Consider the following 23,931-nt stretch of genomic DNA (forward strand, 5'->3'; position numbering starts at 1 on the left):
AAATTAATCAAATTAAACAAATAAATGAGGCCCTAATCTATGGATTACACATGACTGCACAGGGGTGCAGCAATGGGTGGGAGCCAGGCCCAGCCAATCAGAATTTGTTTTTTGCCACAAAAGGGTTTTATTAAATACTCCTCAGTTTCATCAGCTGTCCGGGTGGCTGTTGTCAGACGATCCCACAGGCGAAGAAGCCGGATGTGGAGGTCCTGGGCTGGCATGGTCACACGTGGTCTGCGGTTGTGAGGCCAGTTGAGCGTACTGCCCTATTCTCTAAAACAACATTGGAGTCGGCTTATGGTAGAGAAAGTATCATTAAATTATCTGGCAACAGCTCTGGTGGACATTCCTGCAGTCAGCATATCAATTGCGTGTTCCCTCAAAACTTGAGACATCTGTGGCATTATGTTGTGTGGCAAAACTACACATTTTAGAGTGGTCTTTTATTGTCCCCAGCTCAAGGTGCGCTTGTGTATTGATTCATGCTGTCTAATCAGCTTCTTGATATCCCACACCTGTCAGGTGGATGGATTATCTTGGAAAAGGGGAAATGCTCATGAACATGGTTGTAAACACATTTGTGCACAACATTTGAGAGAAAATGCTTTTTGTGCGTATGGAAAATGTCTGGGATCTTTTATTTCATGAAACATGGGACCAACACTTTACACATGTTGCGTTTATATTTGTTTTCAGTATATATTACCATCTGGTCACATGTGTACTCCAGATCTCTACTGAATGAATGGTGCTTTATAACTATCCAGGGGACATGTGATGAAATGGAATCAATGGGAAATACAGATAGAGGTTGTTTTGTGGTGGATGGCCAGATGTGTCTAGATGTGGTTCCATGACAGACATGCATTAGGATAAACCTGAATGCCCCAATCAGAAATTAACAAGAATATTGGTATCATAGAATCGGTGACAGGCAATGGGGCTATGTTTTCCCCCAAAACACCACTGTTTGTTGTGTGTGTGTCTGTGTGAATAAGTGCCTGTGTGTGCGGTGTGTTGGGGGCAGGCGTTCTGTGCTGTGTTTTCGTGCATGTGTATGTGTGCGCTCTCCACACCCTAGCAAACTTCTCCGTAGCAGTAACTTTTAATTACAGGCCCCAACCGTTACTGATTCTCTGCAGCCTCATTTGTCACTCAGCATGAATAAGTTAGGTAGCGAGACGCTGATTGTTTTCTACTCACACACTCTTATCGTGAAAATGTCATTAGCATATCTGTAAAGGTTGAAGGAATGCTTGGATGCTACTCAACTAAATACAGTAAACTGTATATCTTCTCACTGGATACATTTTAGTTATTGTGTGCTCTGTTGAGATGATCAGATTAAATGATTATAGATAGCTATTGGAATATTTATGTTGCCAATTGTATAGCGATCCTGGGTCAAGTACATATCCTTTGAAATACTAAAATAGTTTTAAAATTAGGAGCTGTATTTAGCTTGCCAGGTAACCTACAAACAAAGCAATAAAATAGTCCACTAATGCAAATTCCACTGCCATTGTTGTACAATTCAAGCTGTTTATAAAAAGATGTGATGTATTGAGTGACTTTATCATTCAACAATGGACGTCACTTCAATAGAAAGATAGAGAAGAGGGTCTGTGGGTCTGTACCCATCTGTACTCGGAAATTATGTATTTACTCTGAATGATGCTGAAGAATGAAATATCTTGTGCAAGGCTTGCTTTGAGTGTATGTGTGTGTGTGTGTGTGTGTGTGTGTGTGTGTGTGTGTGTGTGTGTGTGTGTGTGTGTGTGTGTGTGTGTGTATTTTTGATGTATAACTGATTGTAGATCAAGCTTTCTTTCCTATGTGTGAAATTGCATGTCCAGGGTCTCTTGTTACTGCAAGTCTAACGCTGTAATGGCACTGATGTGATGTTGAATATCACATGCTGGCTATGTGTGTGTGTGTGTGTGTGTGTGTGTGTGTGTGTGTGTGTGTGTGTGTGTGTGTGTGTGTGTGTGGGTGTGTGTGGGTGTGGGTGTGTGGGTGTGGGTGTGTGGGTGTGTGTGTACCGTGCTGTGTAGTGCCACTGATGTCATGTTGAATATAACAGTGTTTATCTTCCGTTATGCTCTCTTACACCGGTGACAAGACAAGCCTTCAGAATGTGATGTGGTTAACAAGTACAGAAACAAACAAATGCATTTCTGTGATTATTCCATTGGTTCCAATAATCAAGTATATTAGTGGATAGAAAATGTGTGTTATTTTGAGCCAGGAGTGTTGTGGTACTGATACTAAATGTCTTCCCCACCCTTAGTCATCTCTAGTCTGGCAGCCAGAGCTGTTAATTGGTGTATATGTCATCTGATTCCTGACTGTGGGTAGTCTAGGGAGATACAGACAGGGTTTCACCTCTTTCTTCTCTTCTCTCTCTTCTCTACACCAGTGTCAATTCTGCCACTCTTTTTTAGATTTAGTCTAGTCTTTGACATTTTGACAAAAATATAATTAAGTCTTAGTCACATTTTTGTCATTTGAATAATGATTTGGTCAAATTATTGTCTAAATGACTAAAACAGTGGGACATTTTAGTTAACTAAATGCCCTTCCGTTTTAGTCACATCACATTTGTATTGACTCATTCATCTTTAGTAAACATAAATCATGGAATTCCATGTGCTCAAACATACATAGCCTTGTCCTACCAACATAGTTTTCTGCATCACATCCTATTCTCTTCCCAACAGCAGAAATATAATGAGAATATTATGGAATAATTTTCTGGCAAGATAAATTCCTAATTCAGTCTATATAGATATTGCACATTACATACAAAACAAACCACAGGATGTTTGTTGCACTTTAATTGGGGAGACCAATTTTGTGGTAATGGCTGGAGCAGAATCAGTGGAATGGTATCAAATCTATCAAACACATGGTTTCCATGTGAGAGGCACAATCACCAGATGATGCTGCAAAGTATTGGCAAAGTAGTATGGGTTGCACCTCCATCACTCGGTCACGTCATTGCCATTGTTATTAAAGTTCCACAGATGCCACATTGATGTCCAAAAGTAGAATTGGAGCTAATGACTGTTTCGCCCAGTGATATGTAGTCGAGTCACATAACCTAGAGTCCGAATATAGTCCCAAGTGTCCTCTGCTCTATTCCATGTCCGAGTCACCAATGGTCGAGTCTCGAGGTGAGTCACAAGTACCTATGGCTGAAGTCTGATTTTCCTGAAGTTGTCCAAGTGCTGAAGTCTGAGTCACTTAGTCCATATTAACTCAAAATAAAGTTATTTACCCAGTCAGATATAGTGTAGTGGCAAGAGGAATTTAGTCAATTAATTGTTTGCTATCTATTTTCCTTTCTTTCTGTGCCACCAAATGTTTGCATATAAGAGAGAAATTGAGATAGAGGGAGTCTGTAGAGATTCCTAAAATGTGTTTTAAATCCCAATAAAAGAGTTTCAAATCACTGGCAGGACACGTCGATAGGGAAAATGGGTCCTTTCACTTTGATGTATTCTGGAGCCATCAGTTATACCTGGTGGTGGTGATTACCATGGGCCTGCTGGGCTGTGACCACACCCCAATCCCATCAACACAATTGAATTTCAGGGCCCAATCTGTATTTCTCCACGTGCCAGCCACGCAATCCTGCAGAGTGAGGGGAAAAATAATGTCCATGTGAACTGCCTGCTTAGAATTCAAATGAAGTGGACATTTGTTTACTTGCTACCAACATAAAGCCTCCTCCTCCCCTCATGGTGTAGGTAGATGGCTATAGTCACTGTTATCCACTCTTCTGTGGATGTTGTTGGTTAATTTCTTTAACAAATGATCAGGTCTATATAATTATCAAACATACGTTAGTAACGGAAAGGAAACACAGACTCTTTGTTAAAGTATTCAAATTCTCTTTTGGTAATACAATTTTAGGCAGAGGTTGGTACAGAGTACAGTATATGATAGCTCTCCCCAGGTTCTGCAAATGTCTAAGACATCCTGTAACTCACATAACCTCTCCCAGTCCTCCTTGCGTGAGTTTCCCTGGCAACAACATTTTAATACATCTAACCTCCCCCTGACAGCAGCAACCATCTTATCAGCAATTAAAAGCTCAGAAGTAGGTTTGACCCGAAACTTGACCTTTCATCACAAGTATAGGTTCATAACAAGGTGAACGAGTCTAAGCATCTTCTGACAGGTGACTGTTTTCATCAGGCCTGCGGCCGCCGTGTGTTCTCGGTCATCCAGTCGTATTCTCTTCAATGTTACTGTATTGCCGCTGCTGTATCATCAAATGAATTATCTATAGGAGTCTCAGCGATGGTAGATTAGCGGAGATAGAAATAACAAACAGTCCGCGTTCAACCACGTTGTGAGCTGTGATCAAGCATTCACAAAACCTTGCTAGCTTGATAGTTAGTTAGCATCTAGGCCAGCTGCTGTGACAAGCAGCTTTTCAGACTTTTGGTTGTCAGGATACCTGGACATACAGTACAAGCACAACAGGTGTCACATCCGCTCTGACATCAACAATATGAGGACAGCCCCACAACATGTCGCAGAACCTGCATTAACTCAAGCACACTCTTCCAGTCCCTGCCTCATTTAGTTTACTTTTCACGTACACCTTTTAAAAAGAGAGATAGAGAGAGGATAAAATATAGTGTGAGAGAGATAAATATTACCAGGGTCACGTTCAATTGGAAAACGTTCTTGAATGTTGCAGATAGACATTCTGTGAATAGAGCCAATGTTATTTCTGTTGAAGAAGCATGTTTCTCTACACCGCATATTTCTATCTGAACATTCCAAAACGTTGCGACCTGCTGAACGTTCCCCAGATTGCTAGCTGGAGCTAGCTAATGATGTAATATGACCAGTGGTGGAAAAAGTACCAAATTGTCATACTTGAGTAAAAGTAAAGATACCTTAATAGAAAACAAGTCAAAGTAAAAGTAACCCAGTAAAATATGCATTGAGTTAAGTCTAAAAGTATTTGATTTTAAATATACTGGACTTAACTATTAAAAATATATGTAATTACTAAAATATACATACAGTAAGTGTCACACCCTGACCATAGTTTACTTTGTATATTTCTATGTTTTGGTTGGTCAGGGTGTGAGCTGAGTGGGCATTCTATGTTTCATGTCTAGTTTGTCTAGTTCTATATTTGGCCTGATATGGTTCTCAATCAGAGGCAGGTGTTCGTCATTGTCTCTGATTGGGAACCATATTTAGGTAGCCTGTTTGGTGTTGGGTTTTATGGGTGATTGTCCTTAGTGTCCTGATGTCCTTGTTCTGTGTTAGTTTACACAAGTATAGGCTGTTTCGGTTTTCGTTACGTTTATTGTTTTTGTAGTGTTTGTGTTTAGTGTGTTTTTTCATTAAACATGAATCGCAATCGACACGCTGCATTTTGGTCCGACTCTCCTTCTCATACAGAAAATCGTTACAGAATCACCCACCACAACTGGACCAAGCGGCGTGTCAACAGGCAGCAGCAGCAGGAGAAGGAACAGAGGCAGGTGCAGCAGCAGCAGTGGGAGAGGCTGCATTACTTGGAGAAATGGACTTGGGAGGACGATTTGGACGGTAAAGGACCCTGGGCACAGCCTGGAGAATATCGCCGCCCAAAGAGGAACTGGAGGCGGATAAAGCAGAGAGGCGCTGGTATGAGGAGGCAGCACGGCGACGCGGATGGAAGCCTGAGAGGCAGCCCCAAAAATGTATTGGGGGGGGGGGGGGCTAACAGGGAGTATGGCTACGCCAGGTAGGAGACCTGCGCAAACTCCCTGTGCTTACCGGGGGGCTAGAGAGACCGGACAGGCACCGTGTTCTGCAGTGGTGCGCACGGTGTCTCCGGTTCGCCTGCATAGCCCAGTGCGGGCTATTTCACCTCGCCGCACTGGCAGGGCGACCGTGAGCATTCAACCAGGTAAGGTTGGGCAGGCTCGGTGCTCAAGAGCTCCAGTGCGCCTGCACGGTCCGGTCTTTCCAGTACCACCTCCACACCCCAGCCCTCCGGTAGCAGCTCCCCGCACCAGGCTTCCTGTGTGTGTCCTCTGCCCAGTACCACCAGTGCCAGCACCACGCATCAGGCCTACAGTGCGCCTCGCCTGTCCAGCGCTGCCGGAGCCTTCCTCCTCTCCAGCGCTGCCGGAGTCTCCCGCCTGTCTAGCGCTGTTAGAGCCTTCCTCCTCTACAGCGCTGCCGGAGTCTCCCGCCTGTTCAGAACTGCCAGTCTGCAAGGAGCTGCCAGTCTGCAAGGATCTGCCAGTCTGCATAGAGCTGCCAGTCTGCAAGGAGCTGCCAGTTTGCATAGAGCTGCCAGAGCTGCCAGTCTGCAGGATGCCGCCAGAGCTGCCAGTCTGCAAGGAGCCGCCAGAGCTGCCAGTCTGCAAGGAGCCGCCAGAGCTGCCAGTCTGCAAGGAGCCGCCAGAGCTGCCAGTCTGCAAGGAGCCGCCAGAGCTGCCAGTCTGCAAGGAGCCGCCAGAGCTGCCAGTCTGCAAGGAGCCGCCAGAGCTGCCAGTCTGCAAGGAGCCGCCAGAGCTGCCAGTCTGCAAGGAGCCGCCAGAGCTGCCAGTCTGCAAGGAGCCGCCAGAGCTGCCAGTCTGCAAGGAGCCGCCAGAGCTGCCAGTCAGCATGGAGCAGCCAGGGCCGCCAGTCAGCATGGAGCAGCCAGGGCCGCCAGTCAGCATGGAGCAGCCAGGGCCGCCAGTCAGCATGGAGCAGCCAGGGCCGCCAGTCAGCATGGAGCAGCCAGAGCAGCCAGTCGACCAGACTCTTCCAGATCTGCCAGTCAGCCAGGGGTCGCCAGTCAGCCAGGAGCTGCCGCCCCTCTGTCCAGAGCTTCCGCCCCTCTGTCCCGAGCTGCCGTCCCTCTGTCCATTAAGAAGAGTTGCCATGGTGAGGAGGCCACGGAAGAGGATAAGGTGGGGGAAGACTAAGGTGAAGTGGGGGCCACGTCCAGCACCAGAGCCGCCACCACGGACAGATGCCCCACCCAGACCCTCCCCTATAGGTTCAGGTTTTGCGGCCGGAGTCCGCACCTTAGGGGGGGGGGGGGTACTGTCACACCCTGACCATAGTTTACTTTGTATATTTCTATGTTTTGGTTGGTCAGGGTGTGAGCTGAGTGGGCATTCTATGTTTCATGTCTAGTTTGTCTAGTTTGTCTAGTTCTATGTTTGGCCTGATATGGTTCTCAATCAGAGGCAGGTGTTCGTCATTGTCTCTGATTGGGAACCATATTGAGGTAGCCTGTTTGGTGTTGGGTTTTGTGGGTGATTGTCCTTAGTGTCCTGATGTCCTTTGTCTGTGTTAGTTTACACAAGTATAGGCTGTTTCGGTTTTCGTTACGTTTATTGTTTTTGTAGTGTTTGTGTTTAGTGTGTTTTTTCATTAAACATGAATCGCAATCGACACGCTGCATTTTGGTCCGACTCTCCTTCTCACCAAGAATACCGTTACAGTAAGTATCAAAAGTATAAATCATTTCAGATTCCTTATATTAAATGTACGGATAGCCAGGGGCAAACTCCAACACTCAGCACTCCAACACTCAGCACTCCAACACTCAGCACTCCAACACTCAGCACTCCAACACTCAGCACTCCAACACTCAGCACTCCAACACTCAGCACTCCAACACTCAGCACTCCAACACTCAGCACTCCAACACTCAGCACTCCAACACTCAGCACTCCAACACTCAGCACTCCAACACTCAGCACTCCAACACTCAGCACTCCAACACTCAGCACTCCAACACTCAGCACTCCAACACTCAGCACTCCAACACTCAGCACTCCAACACTCAGCACTCCAACACTCAGCACTCCAGCACTCAGCACTCCAGCACTCAGCACTCCAGCACTCAGCACTCCAGCACTCAGCACTCCAGCACTCAGCACTCCAGCACTCCAACACTCAGCACTCCAACACTCAGCACTCCAACACTCAAACAAGATTTACAAAGCATATGTGTTAGTGAGTCCACCAGATCAGAGGCAGTAGGGATGACCAGGGATGTTCTCTGTTTAGTGAGTCCACCAGATCAGAGGCAGTAGGGATAACCAGGGATGTTCTCTGTTTAGTGAGTCCACCAGATCAGAGGCAGTAGGGATAACCAGGGATGTTCTCTTGATGAGTGACCTGCTAAGCATTCAAAATATATAATTACTTTTGGGTGTCAGGGAAAATGTATAGAGTAAAGTACATGATTTTCTTTAGGAATGTAGTGAGGTAAAAGCAGCAGCTTCTCTTCCTGGGGTCCATACAAACCACGAAACATAATACACAACATTTAAACAAGAACAGCTCAAGGACAGAGAAACTATTTTAAGACACACATCCTACATATCAATACATGCACACAAACTCTCTTTGTCAAATAGGGGGAGAAGTTTTGTTCCATGAGGTGTTGCTTTGTCTGTTTTCTGAAACCAGGTTTTCTGCTCATTTGAGCAATATGAGATGGAAATGAGTTCCATGCAATACTGTACGCTGGATTTGGGGACTGTGGAAAAACCCCTGGTGGCATGTGGGGCAAGTGTGTGTGTCAGAGCTCTGTGTCAGTTGACCATATAGAAAGAAAAGGTGCTGCAGTCAGTCTCTCCTCAACTCAATGCACATGACTGAACAAGGTGTAGCCTAAACAAATAGTCCAGAGGTAGCCTACTTTAAAAATGGACCATTTAGTCTTAGGAAAAGAGGGAGACTTGGCTACATTGGATACAGAACCTGTATATGAAATACAGTTGGATAAGTGGGAGGGTTGAGCGAGACTACAAATTCATAGACATCCTACTTTTCTATCGCCTCTCAAGGGAGAGAAAAACATAGCTAGACTGTTGTTTTACTATTTAACTCAGTGCTGCTATTGTTTTAAATATCATTAAGCAGCTTGTGTTTTGTAACAAGGAAAAGGTGAACTAACTAAAAGACGGGTGGTGACTGGTTAGAGTCGCCTGTGTGATGTGTATAATTGTAGGCGGAGCTGGAGCAGAGCCTGTCTGCCCACACTAATTGCTTGCTCCCCCGCAGCTCACCAGCTGATGTAGGCTGTGTTTGCCGGGTGTGACGCCTCCTTCCCACTGCTGAACAGAACTGCGCTGCACATCTGTTCTGCGAATATTAGTTGTCACTTAAAAGCTCTCAATCTCTCCAAAAACTCATGTCCAGACCACTTAGTGGTCAGATTTTAGTCACAGAGATAATTTTGTAATTTTTGTTTAGTTCTAGTTTTTTATGGGTCTATTTAGTCAGTTATAGTCTCGTCAATTGCCACTGAAAAATAGGTGTTTGGCGAATATTTTTGTCAGTTTTTGTTGTTGACGAAATTAACATTGTTCTACCACATCACATCTCTCCTTTCTCCTTTCTTCTGCATCCCTCAATTACTTCTCTCCTCGCTTCTCTCATCCCTCTCCTCACATCACTATCACCTCTTCTCTTTTCTTCCCCAAATTTCCTCCATCCCTCCATCACCTCACTCCATCATGCCCTGTATAAAAGTCTGGGTGGTGCTGTGCCTATTGAGATAAGCTCATCAAAATGTCTCTGTTTCATGATGTCCTACTGCATGGATCACTCATCTGAGGCTTTCAAAGGCTGTTTGGGCAGTTTATTGGTTTCATTGTGCATAATATCTATTTTCTCTCCACATATATTGTCTCTCTCTCTCTCTCTCTCTCTCTCTCTCTCTCTCTCTCTCTCTCTCTCTCTCTTACTCCCTCTCATGCTCTCACTCTCTCTGTTGTATCCAATCAGGCGGGCGCTGCATTGCAGTTCAGAAAGGGAGGAGGGAGATATTCTATAGGGAGAGAGGAGGGAGGGAAAGCAAAAGAGTGAATGGAAGGAGGGAGGGGGAGACAAGCCATACGGGGAGAGAATAGGCTAATGGGAGATGAGGGAGAGATGGGTGAAGAGAGAAAAAGGAGTGCTAGCTGCACAATAGAGCAGACAGATTACACTGGATACAAAAGAGAGAGGGAACAGAAAAGAGAGACGGGAAAGCAATTTGGATGAAAAGGAAACTGTTAGAGGAGAAATGGAGCTGGAAGTCTGTACAAGTCTTACCCTCAGTGTGGAACAACAATGGTACTGAGCATATTACGATGTTTCACACCAGACAGTGGGGAGCATTTTGACTCTACATATCTCTATTTGTTGATACCTCTGTGATACCTTTGCACCACAACTTGGTCATTGCTTCCACAGAGAGGTTCATATACCCTGTTGCAGGATTTCAGCTCTAGGGATGCTCCTCAAGACCTTGATTAGCTGAATCAGGTATTAGAATACAGCTGGAGCGGGCCTTCCGTGTAACTCAGCAGTCTAAGGCACTGCATCGCAGTGTTGCGGCATTACTACTTGGTCACCTTTTATTATCTATACATAGTCACTTTACCCTTAGCTACATGTAGAAATGACCTTGACTAAACTGTACCCCCGCACATTGACTCAGTAGCGGTACCCTCTGTGATGGCCTTATTATTGTTGTTTTATTGTGTTACTTTTTATTTTATTGTGAAATACATTTTATTCAGTAAATATTTTCAGAACTATATTACTTGAACTGCATTGTTAGTTAAGGGCTTGTAAGTAAGCATTTCATGGTAAGGTCTATCTATACCTGTTGTATTCGGCACATGTGGGGCGGCAGGGTAGCCTAGTGGTTAGAGCGTTGGACTAGTAACCGGAAAGCTGCAAGTTCAAATCCCCGATCTGATAAGGTACAAATCTGTAAGAATCTGTCGTTCTGCCCCTGAACAGGCAGTTAACCCACTGTTCCTAGGCTGTCATTGAAAATAAGAATTTGTTCTTAACTGACTTGCCAAGTTAAATAAAGGTAAAAAAAAAAAAAAAATACAAATTTGATTTGACTACCAGCCATGCCAAGAGTCCCATAGGGCGGCGCACAATTGGCCCAGCGTCGTCTGGGTTTACTTGGCTCATCGCGCTCTAGCGACTCCTTGTGGTGGGCTGACGACAGTCGTCAGTTGAATGGTGCACATTGGTGCAGCTGGCTTCCAGGTTAAGCGGGCGGGTGGTAACCTCTAGTGTCGAGCAATCCCGTATCCGGGAGCGTAATCATAGCTCAAAAGCTCATTACCATAACGCAAAGTTAACTATTCATGAAAATCGCAAATGAAATGAAATAAATATATTGGCTCACAAACTTAGCCTTTTGTTAACCTCTTAGAGCTCTAGGGGCGCTATTTCATTTTTTGATAAAAAACGTTCCCGTTTTAAGCGCAATATTTTGTCACGAAAAGATGCTCGACTATGCATATTCTTGACAGTTTTGGAAAGAAAACACTCTGAAGTTTCAGAATCTGCAAAGATTTTGTCTGTAAGTGCCCCAGAACTCATTCTACAGGCGAAACCAAGATGATGCATCACCCAGGAATTAGCAGAATTTCTGAAGCTCTGTTTTCCATTGTCTCCTTATATGGCTGTGATTGCGCAAGGAATGAGCCTACACTTTCTGTCGTTCGCCCAAGGTCTTAGCAGCATTGTGACGTATTTGTAGGCATATCATTGGAAGATTGACCATAAGAGACTACATTTTCCAAGTGTCCGCCTGGTGTCCTGCGTCGAATTCGGTGCGCAATTGCCAGCTGCTTCCACTTTACCATTTGATTCAGGGGAGAAAGCATGTGTCCAAGAACGATGTATCAATGAAGAGATATGTGAAAAACACCTTGATGATTGATTCTAAACAACGTTTGCCATGTTTTCAGTCGATATTATGGAGTTAATTTGGAAAAAAGTTTGCGTTTTGAGGACTGAATTTATGGATTTTTTTTGGTAGCCAAATGTGATGTATAAAACGGAGCTATTTCTAATACACAAGGAATCTTTTTGGAAGAACTGAGCATCTGCTATCTAACTGAGAGTATCCTCATTGAAAACATCAGAAGTTCTTCAAAGGTAAATGATTTTATTTGAAGGCTTTTATGTTTTTGTTAATGTTGCGTGCTGGATGCTAACGCTAATGCTAACGCTAAATGCTAACGCGAAATGCTAACTCTAGCTAGCTACTTTTACACAAATTATTGTTTTCCTATGGTTGAGAAGCATATTTTGAAAATCTGAGATGACAGTGTTGTTTACAAAAGGCTAAGCTTGAGAGATGGCATATTTATTTCATTTCATTTGCGATTTTCATAAATAGTTAACGTTGTGTTATGCTAATGAGCTTGCTGATAGATTTACACAATCCTGGATACAGGGTTTTTTTCATAGCTAAACGTGACGCAGAAAACGGAGCGATTTGTCCTAAACAAATAATCTTTCAGGAAAAACTGAACATTTGCTATCTGAGAGTCTCCTCATTGAAAACATCTGAAGTTCTTCAAAGGTAAATGATTTTTTTGAATGCTTTTCTGTTTTTTTGTGTAAATGTTGCCAGCTGAATGCTATTGCTAAATGCTACGTTAGCCATCAATACTGTTACACAAATGCTTGTTTTGCAATGGTTGAGAAGCATATTTTGAAAATCTGAGATGACAGTGTTGTTAACAAAAGGCTAAGCTTGAGAGCTAGCATATTTATTTCATTTCATTTGCGATTTTCATGAATAGTTAACGTTGCGTTATGGTAATGAGCTTGAGTCTGTATTCACGAACCCGGATCCGGGATGGGGAGATCAGAAAGGTTAACAACACTGTCATCTCAGATTTTGAAAATATGCGCCCCCTATATCGAAGAAGTGCGGCTTGGCTGGTCATGTTTCGGAAGAAGCATGACTCAACCTTCGCCTCTCATTGTGTTGTTGCAGCGTTGAGACAAGATCGTAATCACGAAATTGGAGAGAAAAAAAGTAGATAAAAAAAAAATAAAGAATACTGCTGGAGCAAAAACCTGCACATTTGCTCTCCAGGAGGAGGGTTTGCAAGCCAACACTTCTTTGGGGCTTTAGAGCCTAGATTTTCCAATATCCGAGATGGGACATAGAAGTAAACGGTTTGGTATTTTCTGCTAAAGTCTCTGTTACTGTATGAACAAGAACTGGAGAAAGTGGGAAAGGAGGGTGAGAGAGAGAGGGAGATGGCTGGGGAAAGTGGGAAAGGAGGGTGAGAGAGAGGGAGATTGCTGGGGAAAGTGGGAAAGGAGGGTGAGAGAGAGGGAGATGGCTGGGGAAAGTGGGAAAGGAGGGTGAGAGAGAGAGGGAGATGGCTGGGGAAAGTGGGAAAGGAGGGTGAGAGAGAGGGAGATGGCTGGAGAAAGTGGGAAAGGAGGGTGAAAGAGAGGGAGATGGCTGGGGAAAGTGGGAAAGGAGGGTGAGAGAGAGAGGGAGATGGCTGGGGAAAGTGGGAAAGGAGGGTGAGAGAGAGAGGGAGATGGCTGGGGAAAGTGTGAAAGGAGGGTGAGAGAGAGGGAGATGGCTGGGGAAAGTGGGAAAGAAGGGTGAGAGAGAGGGAGATGGCTGGGGAAAGTGGGAAAGGAGGGTGAGAGAGAGGGAGATGGCTGGGGAAAATGGGAAAGGAGGGTGAGAGAGAGAGGGAGATGGCTGGGGAAAGTGGGAAAGGAGGGTGAGAGAGAGGGAGATGGCTGGGGAAAGTGGGAAAGGAGGGTGAGAGAGAGGGAGATGGCTGGGGAAAGTGGGAAAGGAGGGTGAGAGAGAGGGAGATGGCTGGGGAAAGTGGGAAAGGATGGTGAGAGAGAGGGAGATGGCTGGGGAAAGTGGGAAAGGAGGGTGAGAGAGAGGGAGATGGCTGGGGAAAGTGGGAAAGGAGGGTGAGAGAGAGAGGGAGATGGCTGGGGAAAGTAAAGAGAGAGAGGTTCTGGAGGGCATACTGAATTGGCAATAATTTGTACACAGGTGATGGAAAAAGAAAGCTAAGAATAAAAAGAGATGGAGAGATATGTATGGCATATGGACAGAGAGAAGGTATGTTTCAGAGTAGTGAGTAGAGAAATAACTGCAGAGATAAAAGCAGACAGTGACAGAACGTTAAAAAAATGGAGAGCAAGAAAAATGTAAAGAAAATTGTGAAAACAGTGAGAGAGAGAGTGAAAGAAAGAGAGAGGGAGGAGGGTGGAGTGTATGGATGGGTGAGGTTGCCTCATTACAGAGTAAACACTGGAACAGAAGCCCATCCACTGGAGGATATTGTATTTTACACACACACACACACACACACACACACACAGACACACACACACACACACACACACACACACACACACACACACACACACACACACACACAGACACACACACACACACACACACACACACACACACACTTTCTCTCACTTTCCTTTCTCTAACCCGAAAACCAAAACAAAGGTCAGTTGAGTGAGCAAAGAAAACAGATAGTGTCTGATGAGAGAAAGTGAAAGTCACCTGGGTTGTGCCATCAGAGAAAACACATGCTGCCCTCTCTAGTTCTCTCTCTCACACATACATGTACATTTCCCTTTGGAAATACCTGGATTTCTGCATAAATGGTCATAAAATGTGATCTGATCTTCTTCTAGGTCACAAAAATAGACAAACACTGTCTGCTTAAACTAATAACACACAAACAATTATACGTTTTCATGTCTTTATTGAACACAGTGTAGACCTTAACAGTTCAGGGTGGGAAAAGTATGTGAACCCTTGGATTTATTAACTGGTTGACCCTCCTTTGGCAGCAATAACCTCAACCAAACGTTTTCTGTAGTTGCGGAACAGACCTGCATAACGGTCAGGAGGAATTTTGGGACCATTCCTCTTTACAAAACTGTTTCAGTTCAGCAGTATTCTTGGGATGTCTGGTGTGAACTGCTCTCTTGAGGTCATGCCACAGCATCTCAATTGGGTTGAGGTCAGGACTCTGACTGGGCCACTCCAGAAGGTGTATTTTCTTGTGTTGAAGCCATTCTGTTGTTGATTAACTTCTTTATTTTGGGTCGAAGTCTTGTTGTATCACCCAACTTCTGTTGAGCTTAAATTGGCAGACAGATAGCCTAACATTCTCCTGCAAAATATCTTGATAAACTTGGAAATTCATTTTTCTGTCAATGATAGCAAGCTGTCAAGGCCCTGAGGGAGCAAAGCAGCCCCAAACCATGATGCTCCCGCCACCATACTTTACAGTTGGGATGAGGTTTTGATGTTGGTGTGCTGTGCCTTTTTCTCCACACATAGTGTTGTGTGTTCCTTCCAAACAACTCAACAGTAGTTTCTTCTGTTCACAGAATGTTTTGCCGGTAGCGCTGTGGAACTTCCAGGTGCTCTTTTGAAAACTTCAGACGTGCAACAATGTTTTTTTTCAACAGCAGTGGCTTCTTTCCGTGGTGTCTCCATTTATAGACAATTTGTCTTACCGTGGACTGATGAACGTCAAGGCTTTTAGAGATACTTTTGTAACCCTTTCCAGCTTTATGCAAGTCGACAATTCTTAATCTTAGTTCTTCTGAGATCTCTTTTGTTCGAGGCATGGTTCACATCAGTCAATCCTTCTTGTGAATAGCAAACTCAAATGTTGTGAGTGTTTTTTATAGGGAAAGGCAGCTCTAACCTTCATCTCCAATCTCGTCTCATTGATTGGACTCCAGGTTAGCTGACTCCTGACTCCAATTAGCTTTTGAAAAAGTCATTAGCCCAGGGGTTCACATACCTTTCCCCCACCCTACATGGTGAATGTTTAAATGATGTATTCAATATAGACAAGAAAAATACAATAATTTGTGTGTTATTAGTTTAAGCACACTATGTTTGTCTATTGTTGTGATCAGATCAAATTTGATTACCTATTTATACAGAAATCCAGATAATTACAAAGGGTTCACATACTTTCTTGCCACTGTACCTGTTTAATGAAGTAGAGACATTCTGTCTGAGAGAAAGAGAAGAGTAATCTCGGTTAACCCAGAACTAAAGTCTCACGTTATTGGTCAGCTGGTTCACAGTTTGTAGGAACCATGTTTCCCATCAATGTCTTCTCGCGCTCTCTCGCTCTCTCGCTCTCTCGCTCTCCCGCTCTCCCACTCTCTGTGTCTCGCTCTCTGTCTGTATCTCGCTCTCTGTCTGTATCCCGCTCTCTGTCTGTATCTCGCTCTGTCTGTATCTCGCTCTCTGTCTGTATCTCGCTCTCTGTCTGTATCTCGCTCTCTGTCTGTATCTCGCTCTCTGTCTGTATCTCGCTCTCTGTCTGTATCTCGCTCTCTCTCTGTATCTCGCTCTCTCTCTGTATCTCGCTCACTCTCTGTATCTCGCTATCTGTCTGTATCTCGCTCTCTGTCTGTATCTCGCTCTCTGTCTGTATCTCGCTCTCTGTCTGTATCTCGCTCTCTGTCTGTATCTCGCTCTCTGTCTGTATCTCACTCTCTGTCTGTATCTCGCTCTCTCTCTGTATCTGGCTCTCTCTCTGTATCTCGCTCTCTGTCTGTATCTCGCTCTCTGTCTGTATCTCGCTCTCTGTCTGTGAACTAGCCCATAAGAAGCTTCTAAAGCCATGACATCTTTTTCTGGAATTTTCCAAGCTGTTAAAAGGATGGACGTACTTTGGTGCGAAAAGTGCAAATCAATACCAGAACAGCAGCAAAGGACCTTGTGAAGATGCTGGAGGAAACAGGTACAATAGTATCTATATCCACAGAAAAACTAGTCCTATATTGACATAACCTGAATGGCCGCGCAGGAAGGAAGAAGCCACTGCTCCAAAACCACCATAAAAAAAGCCATACTAGAGTTTGCAACTGCACATGGGGACAAAGATCGTACCTTTTGGAGAAATGTCCTCGGGTATGATGAAACAAAAATAGAACTGTTTGGCCATAATGACCATTGTTATATTTGGAGGAAAAAGGGGGAGGCTTGCAAGCCGAAGAACACCATTCCAACCGTGAAGAACAAGGGTGGCAGCATAATGTTGTGGGGGTGCTTTGCTGCAGGAGGGACTGATGCATTTCACAAAATAGATGGTATCATGAGGAGGAAAATTACGTGGATATATTGAAGCAATATCTCAAGACATCAGTCAGGAAGTTAAAGCTTGGTCGCAAATGGGTCTTCCAAATGGTCAATGACCCCAAGCATACTTCCAATGTTGTGGCAAAATGGCTTAAAGACAACAAAGTCAAGGTATTGGAGTGGCCATCACAAAGCCCTAACCTTAATCCTATAGAAAATGTGTGGGCAGAACTGAAAAAGCATGTGCGAACAAGGAGGCCTACAAACCTGACTCAGTTACACCCGAAATGTTGGAACCTTTTTAAACAATTGAAAGACAAAGCTACTATATACTAATTGAGTGTATGTAAACTTCTGACACACTGGGAATGTGATGAAAAAAATAAAAGCTGAAATAAATCATTCTCTCTACTATTATTCTGACATTTCACATTTTTTTATTAAATAAAGTGGTGATCCTAACTGACCTAAAACCGGGACATTTTACTTGGATTAAATGTCAGGATTTGTGATAAACACATTTTAAATGTATTTGGCTAAGATGTATGTAAAATCCCGACTTCAACTTTATAATTTTGACCATATATTAAAACAGTGATTTAATTTAAGCCCAAATACAATGTCATTGGTGGAATATTACAAACATTAATTTGAATTAATCTTATGAAAAATCTGACAAAATATCTTTCTTGTGAACTTGCTCCAAGATCACCTTCACTCTCCTCTCTCCTTCATTCTCCGCTCTTCCTCACTCTTCCTCCCTCTTCTCTCTCTTCTTCCACTCCATTGCTCTGATGCCCCAGGAGTAAAGCAGGACTGCACAGCTTCCTCTCCCACTGAGTGAGAAAAATCTGTGTGAGGTTCCACATAAGGTATGAACATATGGCTAAGCAATGCTCTCCCTTCCGTAGTAAGAACACAGGTCATATTTGGTCAAGTTGGTGGTGCAGAGAAATAATCTATTCTCAGTCAACTTCAGCTTGGTACATGAAGGACTGTCAAACTGGAACCATTTAACTCTCATGTTGTCACCACCTCTTGCTCCCGGACATGGCAGGTCTACTGTCTCTCCTATGAAAAACTCCTTGTCAACCGGATGAAACTGCCTATAGAAAGATGGTCAGTGACCTGACAGTGTGGTGTCAGGACAACAACATCTCCCTCAACGTCAGCAAGACAAAGGAGGTGTCCATGGACTACAGGAAACAGAGAGCAGAACACGCCCCCATCCATATTGACGGGGCTGTAGTGGAGCCGGTCGAGAACTTCAAGTTCCTTGTTGTCCACATCACTAAGGAATTAACACGTTCCACACACACACCAACATAGTCATGAGAAAGGAACAACAATGCCTCTTCCCCCAGGAGGCTGAAACGATTTGGCATGGGCAGCTACACCATTGAGAGCATCTTGACTGGCTGCATCACCGTTTGACATGGCAACTGCTTGGCATCCGACGGCAAGGCGCTACAGAGGGTAGAGGGCACATGGCCCAATACATCACTGGGGCCAAGCTTTCTGCCATCCAGTACCTCTATACCAGATGGTGTCAGAGGAAGGCCCTAACACTTGTCAAAGACTCCAGCCACCTGAGCCATAGACTGTTCTCTCTCTGCTATTACACGGCAAGCGGTACCGATGCACCAAGTCAGGATCAATAGGCCCTGAACAGCTTCTCCCCCCCAAGCCAAAAGACTACTAAATGTTTAACCAATAGCCACCAAGACTACTCTACCTATATTTACATATCTACCTCAATTACGTCGTACCCCTGCAAATCAACTCTGTATTGGTATCCCGTCTATACAGCCAAGTTGTTGTTAGTCATTGTGTATTTATTCCTTGTGTTATAAATGTTTTCTATATATTTTTCCCAGAAACCAAAAACTGTCCAGCCGTGCAGATTATTATAGGACGTTTGTATAATGTTGATGTTGCAAGAAAGTTCCTAAGACACATTTAATCTGTTCTTTAAATGCTTATGTGAAAACGCTGTTCTTTAATAACCTGTCTGGGATAGGGGGCAGCATTTTCCTGTTTGGATGAAAAGTGTGTCCAGAGTAAACTTCCTGCTACTCAGGCCCAGAAGCTAATATATGCATATTATTTGTAGTATTGGATAGAAAACACTCCGAAGTTTCTGAAACTGTTTGAATGACGTCTGTGAGTATAACACAACTCATATGGCAGGCAAAAACCTGAGAAAAATCCAACCTGGAAGTGGGAAATCTAAGGTTTGTAGTTTTTCAACTCATTGCCTATCGAATATACAGTGTCTGTGGGGTCATATTGCACTTCCCATGGCTTCCACTGGATGTCAACAGTCTTTAGAAGGTTGTTTGAGGCTTCTACTGTGAAGGAGAGGGGAATGCGAGCTGATTCAACCAGAGGTCTGCCAGAGTGGCATGAGCTGATCACTTGTGTACACGTGAGAGTGACCTGTGTTCCATTGCAATTCTAAAGACAAAGGAATTCTCCGGTTGGAACATTATTGAAGATTTATGTTATAAACATCCTAAAGATTGATTCTGTACTTCGTTTGACATGTTTCTACTTGTATCTGTTATCAAAGTTTATTATGAGTATTTCTGTAAATTAATGTGGCTCTCTGAAAATTCTCAGGATGTTTTTGAGGCACAACATTACTGACCATAAAGCGCAAATGTAAACTGGGATTTTTGGATATAAACATGAACTTTATCAAAGAAAACATACATGTATTGTGTAACATGAAGTTCTATGAGTGCCATCTGATGAAGATCATCAAAGGTTAGTGATGAATTTTATCTCTATTTCTGCTTTTTGTGACTCCTCTCTTTGACTGGAAAATGGCTGTGTGTGTTTTTGTGACTATGATCTGACCTAACATAATCATATGGTGTGCTTTTGCTGTAAAGCCTTTTTGAAATCGGACACAATGGGTAGTTTTAATTTGGTGTATTGCACTTGTGAATGTATGAAAGTTACATATTTCAAAAAATAATCTTAATTTTGCGCTCTGCCTTTTCAGCGGAATGTTGTTGAGGGGTTCCCCTTAAGAAGTTTTAAACTCTCTAGGGTATGTGGGATGCTAGCGTCCCATCTGGCCAACATCCAGTGAGATTGCAGAGCACCAAATTCAAATACAGAAATGCTCATTATAAAAATTCTGAAAACAAAACATAGTTTACATAGGTTTAAAGATTATCTTCTTGTAAATTAATCCAACCACGGTGTCAGATTTATAAAATGCTTTTCGGGGAAAGCTTACCTAGCCCAGAAAATACCTAGCCGACAAATTATTACAAACAATAACCAGCCAAGCAGAAGCATTACAAAACTCAAAAACAGAGATAAAATTAATCCCTTACCTTTGATGATCTTCATATGGTGGTACTCAGAAGACATTAATTTACTTAGTAAATGCTCCTTTTGTTCGATAAAGTGTCTTTATATCCAAAAACCTCTGTTTTGTTCGCATGTTTTCTTCAGTAATCCACAGGCTCAAACGCAGTCAAAACAGGCAGACAAAAAAATCCTAATTGTATCCGTAAAATTCATAGAAACATGTCAAACGATGTTTATATTCAATCCTCAGGTTGTTTTTAGCCTAAATGATCTATAATATTTCAACCGGACAATAACGTCATCAATATAAGAGGTAAACAAGAAATGCACTCTCTCGGGATTGAGCATGAAAAAGCTCTGTGACACGTCAGGCTCCACTCATTCAGACTGGTCTTACTCCCTCATTTATAAGAATACAAGCCTGAAACAATTTCTAAAGACTGTTGACATCTAGTGGAAGGCATAGGAACTGCAAATTGAGTCGTAAGTCAATGGATACTGTAATGGCATTGAATAGAAAACTACAAAAAAATATATATATATACTTCTCGAATGGATTTTTCTCAGGTTTTCTCCTGCCAGGTTTTCGCCTCAACACTATTGTCCCCTCCAAGCTTGTCACCAAGCTTAGGACTCTGGGTCTGAACACCTCCTTCTGCAACTGGATCCTGGACTTCCTGACGGGCCAACCTCAGGTGGTGAGGGTTGGCAACATCCCCTCAGCCACGCTGACACTTAACACAGGGGCCCAACAGGGGTGTGTACTTAGTCCCCTCCTGTACTCCCTGTTTACCCACAACTGTGTGGCCATGCACAACTCCGAAACCATTATCAAGTTCGCTGTCGACACAATGGTGGTAGGCCTGATTACCGGCGACGATGAGTCAGCCTACAGGGAGGAGGTCAGGGACCTGGCAGTGTGGTGCCGGAGCAACAACCTCTCTCAACGTCAGCAAGGGCAAGGAGCTGATGTGGACTACAGGAAATGGGGGTGAGCATGCCCCCATCCACATAGATGGGGCGACAGTGGAGCAGGTAGACAGCTTCAAGATCCTCGATGTCCAGGTCACTAAAAAACTTTAAATAATCCAAGCACACATGCACAGTAGTGAAGAAGGTGCGACAGTGCCTCTTAACCCTCAGGATGTTGAAAGAGTGCGGCATGGGCCTTCAAATCGTACTGGCTGGTTGCATCACTGCTTGGTATGGCAATAGCACCGCCCTGGATCGCATGGCGACAGGCTCTTGAACAGCTTCTATCCCCAAGCAAACAACTGTTAAAAAGCTAACAAAATAGCTACACAGACTATCTGAGTTAACCTTTTATCTTTATAGACCTTTTATTTCAATCTTGCTCTGTCTCTATGGACAATCACAGGGCCCTACGTACTCACACACACTGTCACTCCAATACACACACAAACACTCACTGCATCATTTGCTCAGTCACACATAATATGCACATACATTTATACTGACTCTACACACCCACACACACACTCACATGCAAGCTGCTGCTACTCTGTTTATCTTGTATCCTGTTGCCTGGTTGTCAACATATGAAGTGTAAAAAAATATGGTTGCGTTTGTATAATTAAAGGTAGAACCATTTCCCTTACAAAAAACCCTTGTCTTCCAAAAAGGGTTATTCAAATCAAGACAACGAACCCTTTTGGAAATCTTTTTTCTCAGAGTGTAGCACAGTGCTCCACAGTGGGGAGCACTGAGAAGGAATACTAGAAGGAATGCTTTACCAACACATACACTATGTAGGTCTCCTTTGACAAACAGGTTTTACGTTATACCTAACTAATACGTATTTTTTTACATTGAAGTATGACTATGAATTAAACCTATGAAAGAAAATGCTGATCAGATGGTCACTGATATCCTAAATACTGTATGGCACAGCTGGCTTCAGACCTGCTCTTGAGCCAGACACTTCAATACCTCCAGTTAACTTTGAGACCATGCATAATGTATCGAGATAGGGGCCTGAGGTGGGAGTTCGTGAGTCTGTTGCTGCAACCTCTTCTCTGGTCAAGGGTTTCTAACACCATCCTTGTGATTTGTTCTCTATGGCAGGAAATAATTGATCAATGATTACATGATTTGATAACTGTGAATTATTTAGTTCATTATAAGGTGTGCATGTTCTCTCTCCCTCTCTCCTCTTTCCTTTCCTTTGCTCTGCACTGTGGTCTGTGCAGAGTGAGGTGTTAAGCTGTGTTTTCATTTGTTTGGGTATACACACACATACAGTATTACAAGCCACACCTAACTTTCCCCTGCTCTCTCCTCTCTCCCTCCAGAAATGTATGAAGTTCGATGCGGACGCTCCTATCTGGTTGTCTAAGCAGCGTATCCTGTGTACTTTGAATCACAGCCTGAAGGATGTGCTGAACTATGGCCTCTTCCAGCCAGCTTACAATGGAAAGGCTGGCAAGTTCCTGGACGAGGAAAGGCAGCTGAAGGAATACCCACTGCCTTCTGCTACACCTGTACCATACCTGGAGGTAGGCCTGCCCCCTCTCTCATTAACATACTTTTTCTATGTGTGTCTTATGGTGCGTATCAGTATGTGTTGTCTGTGAATGTTTGTTTGTTTGTGCGTGTGTGCTTGAGTGTGTGTGTTGGAGTGTATGTTCTCTCTCCTATTGCTGTCATGGTATTGCTATCATATGCCTTCTCCCAGGAGAGACGAAACATTAGGAGCCGGATGTCACCTGTCAATCATTCAATTATCTACTCTGTTCTGTGAGTTAGATATGTGTGCATATGTGTGTGTGAGACTCAGCAGAGATAGTCACACTCTGACAGCAGTGTTCTCAGCTCCCAGATGTCATCTCTAACAGTCCAATGTAGTCGTTCATGGTTCATGATTATATAAAAACACAGCCAATGTGAAGATGTGGTGTTTTTACAGTGAGTAAACGTCATTAGATCTCTCTCTGACAGGATTGTAGATATAGAGAGAGTTCACTGGAGTGCACTCCAACCTTCTCCAGTGAATTGATTATATAATCCATTACTGGATTTATTAAAAGTCAGCCTACATTGTTTGAATACAAATGTTTAATTCCTGTGGGTTTTGAAAATGTAATATTTTTTTTATATCTGTTTCTCATGAGCAAAGTGCAATGTTTCTCCCTATAAATACAGATTCAGTGTTTTCTTCAGATGTCAAGGATGCAGCAACAGTAGGGTAGATGCTGTTGTTGCAGGTAGTTGTATCTTGATCAGGTAGCAGAATGTCTGCTGCTAAATCTTGGCTGCCGGTAGAATTGGTCTGAAGTCAGGGGGATGATGGAGCTGAAGTCAGGGGGATATTGGTCTGAAGTCAGGGGGATATTGGTCTGAAGTCAGGGGGATATTGGTCTGAAGTCAGGGGGATATTGGTCTGAAGTCAGGAGGATATTGGTCTGAAGTCAGGGGGATATTGGTCTGAAGTCAGGGGGATATTGGTCTGAAGTCAGGGTGATGATGGAGCTGAAGTCAGGGGGATATTGGTCTGAAGTCAGGGGGATATTGGTCTGAAGTCAGGGGGATGATGGAGCTGAAGTCAGGGGGATATTGGTCTGAAGTCAGGGGGATATTGGTCTGAAGTCAGGGGGATATTGGTCTGAAGTCAGGGGAATGATGGAGCTGAAGTCAGGGGGATATTGGTCTGAAGTCAGGGGGATATTGGTCTGAAG

The 23,931-nt window shown here is 43.7% G+C and overlaps 1 protein-coding gene across 1 annotated transcript in view; it reads left to right on the forward strand.

The window, feature by feature from the left end:
- Window positions 1-22,921, forward strand: part of LOC149985485 (SH3 and multiple ankyrin repeat domains protein 3-like) — a 55,634-nt gene extending 32,713 nt beyond the window's left edge. Inside the window, exon 2 of the mRNA XM_090230123.1 lies at window positions 22,549-22,921. Within this exon, the coding sequence (XP_090086249.1) occupies window positions 22,549-22,830 (282 nt within the window). The 3' untranslated portion in view covers window positions 22,831-22,921. The remainder of the gene's footprint in view (window positions 1-22,548) is intronic.
- The last annotated feature ends 1,010 nt before the right edge of the window (window positions 22,922-23,931 follow it).

Source organism: Oncorhynchus mykiss, chromosome 1, assembly GCF_057628025.1.
Source record: "Oncorhynchus mykiss isolate SJ-2025 chromosome 1, ASM5762802v1, whole genome shotgun sequence".
Taxonomy (NCBI): Eukaryota; Metazoa; Chordata; class Actinopteri; order Salmoniformes; family Salmonidae; genus Oncorhynchus; species Oncorhynchus mykiss.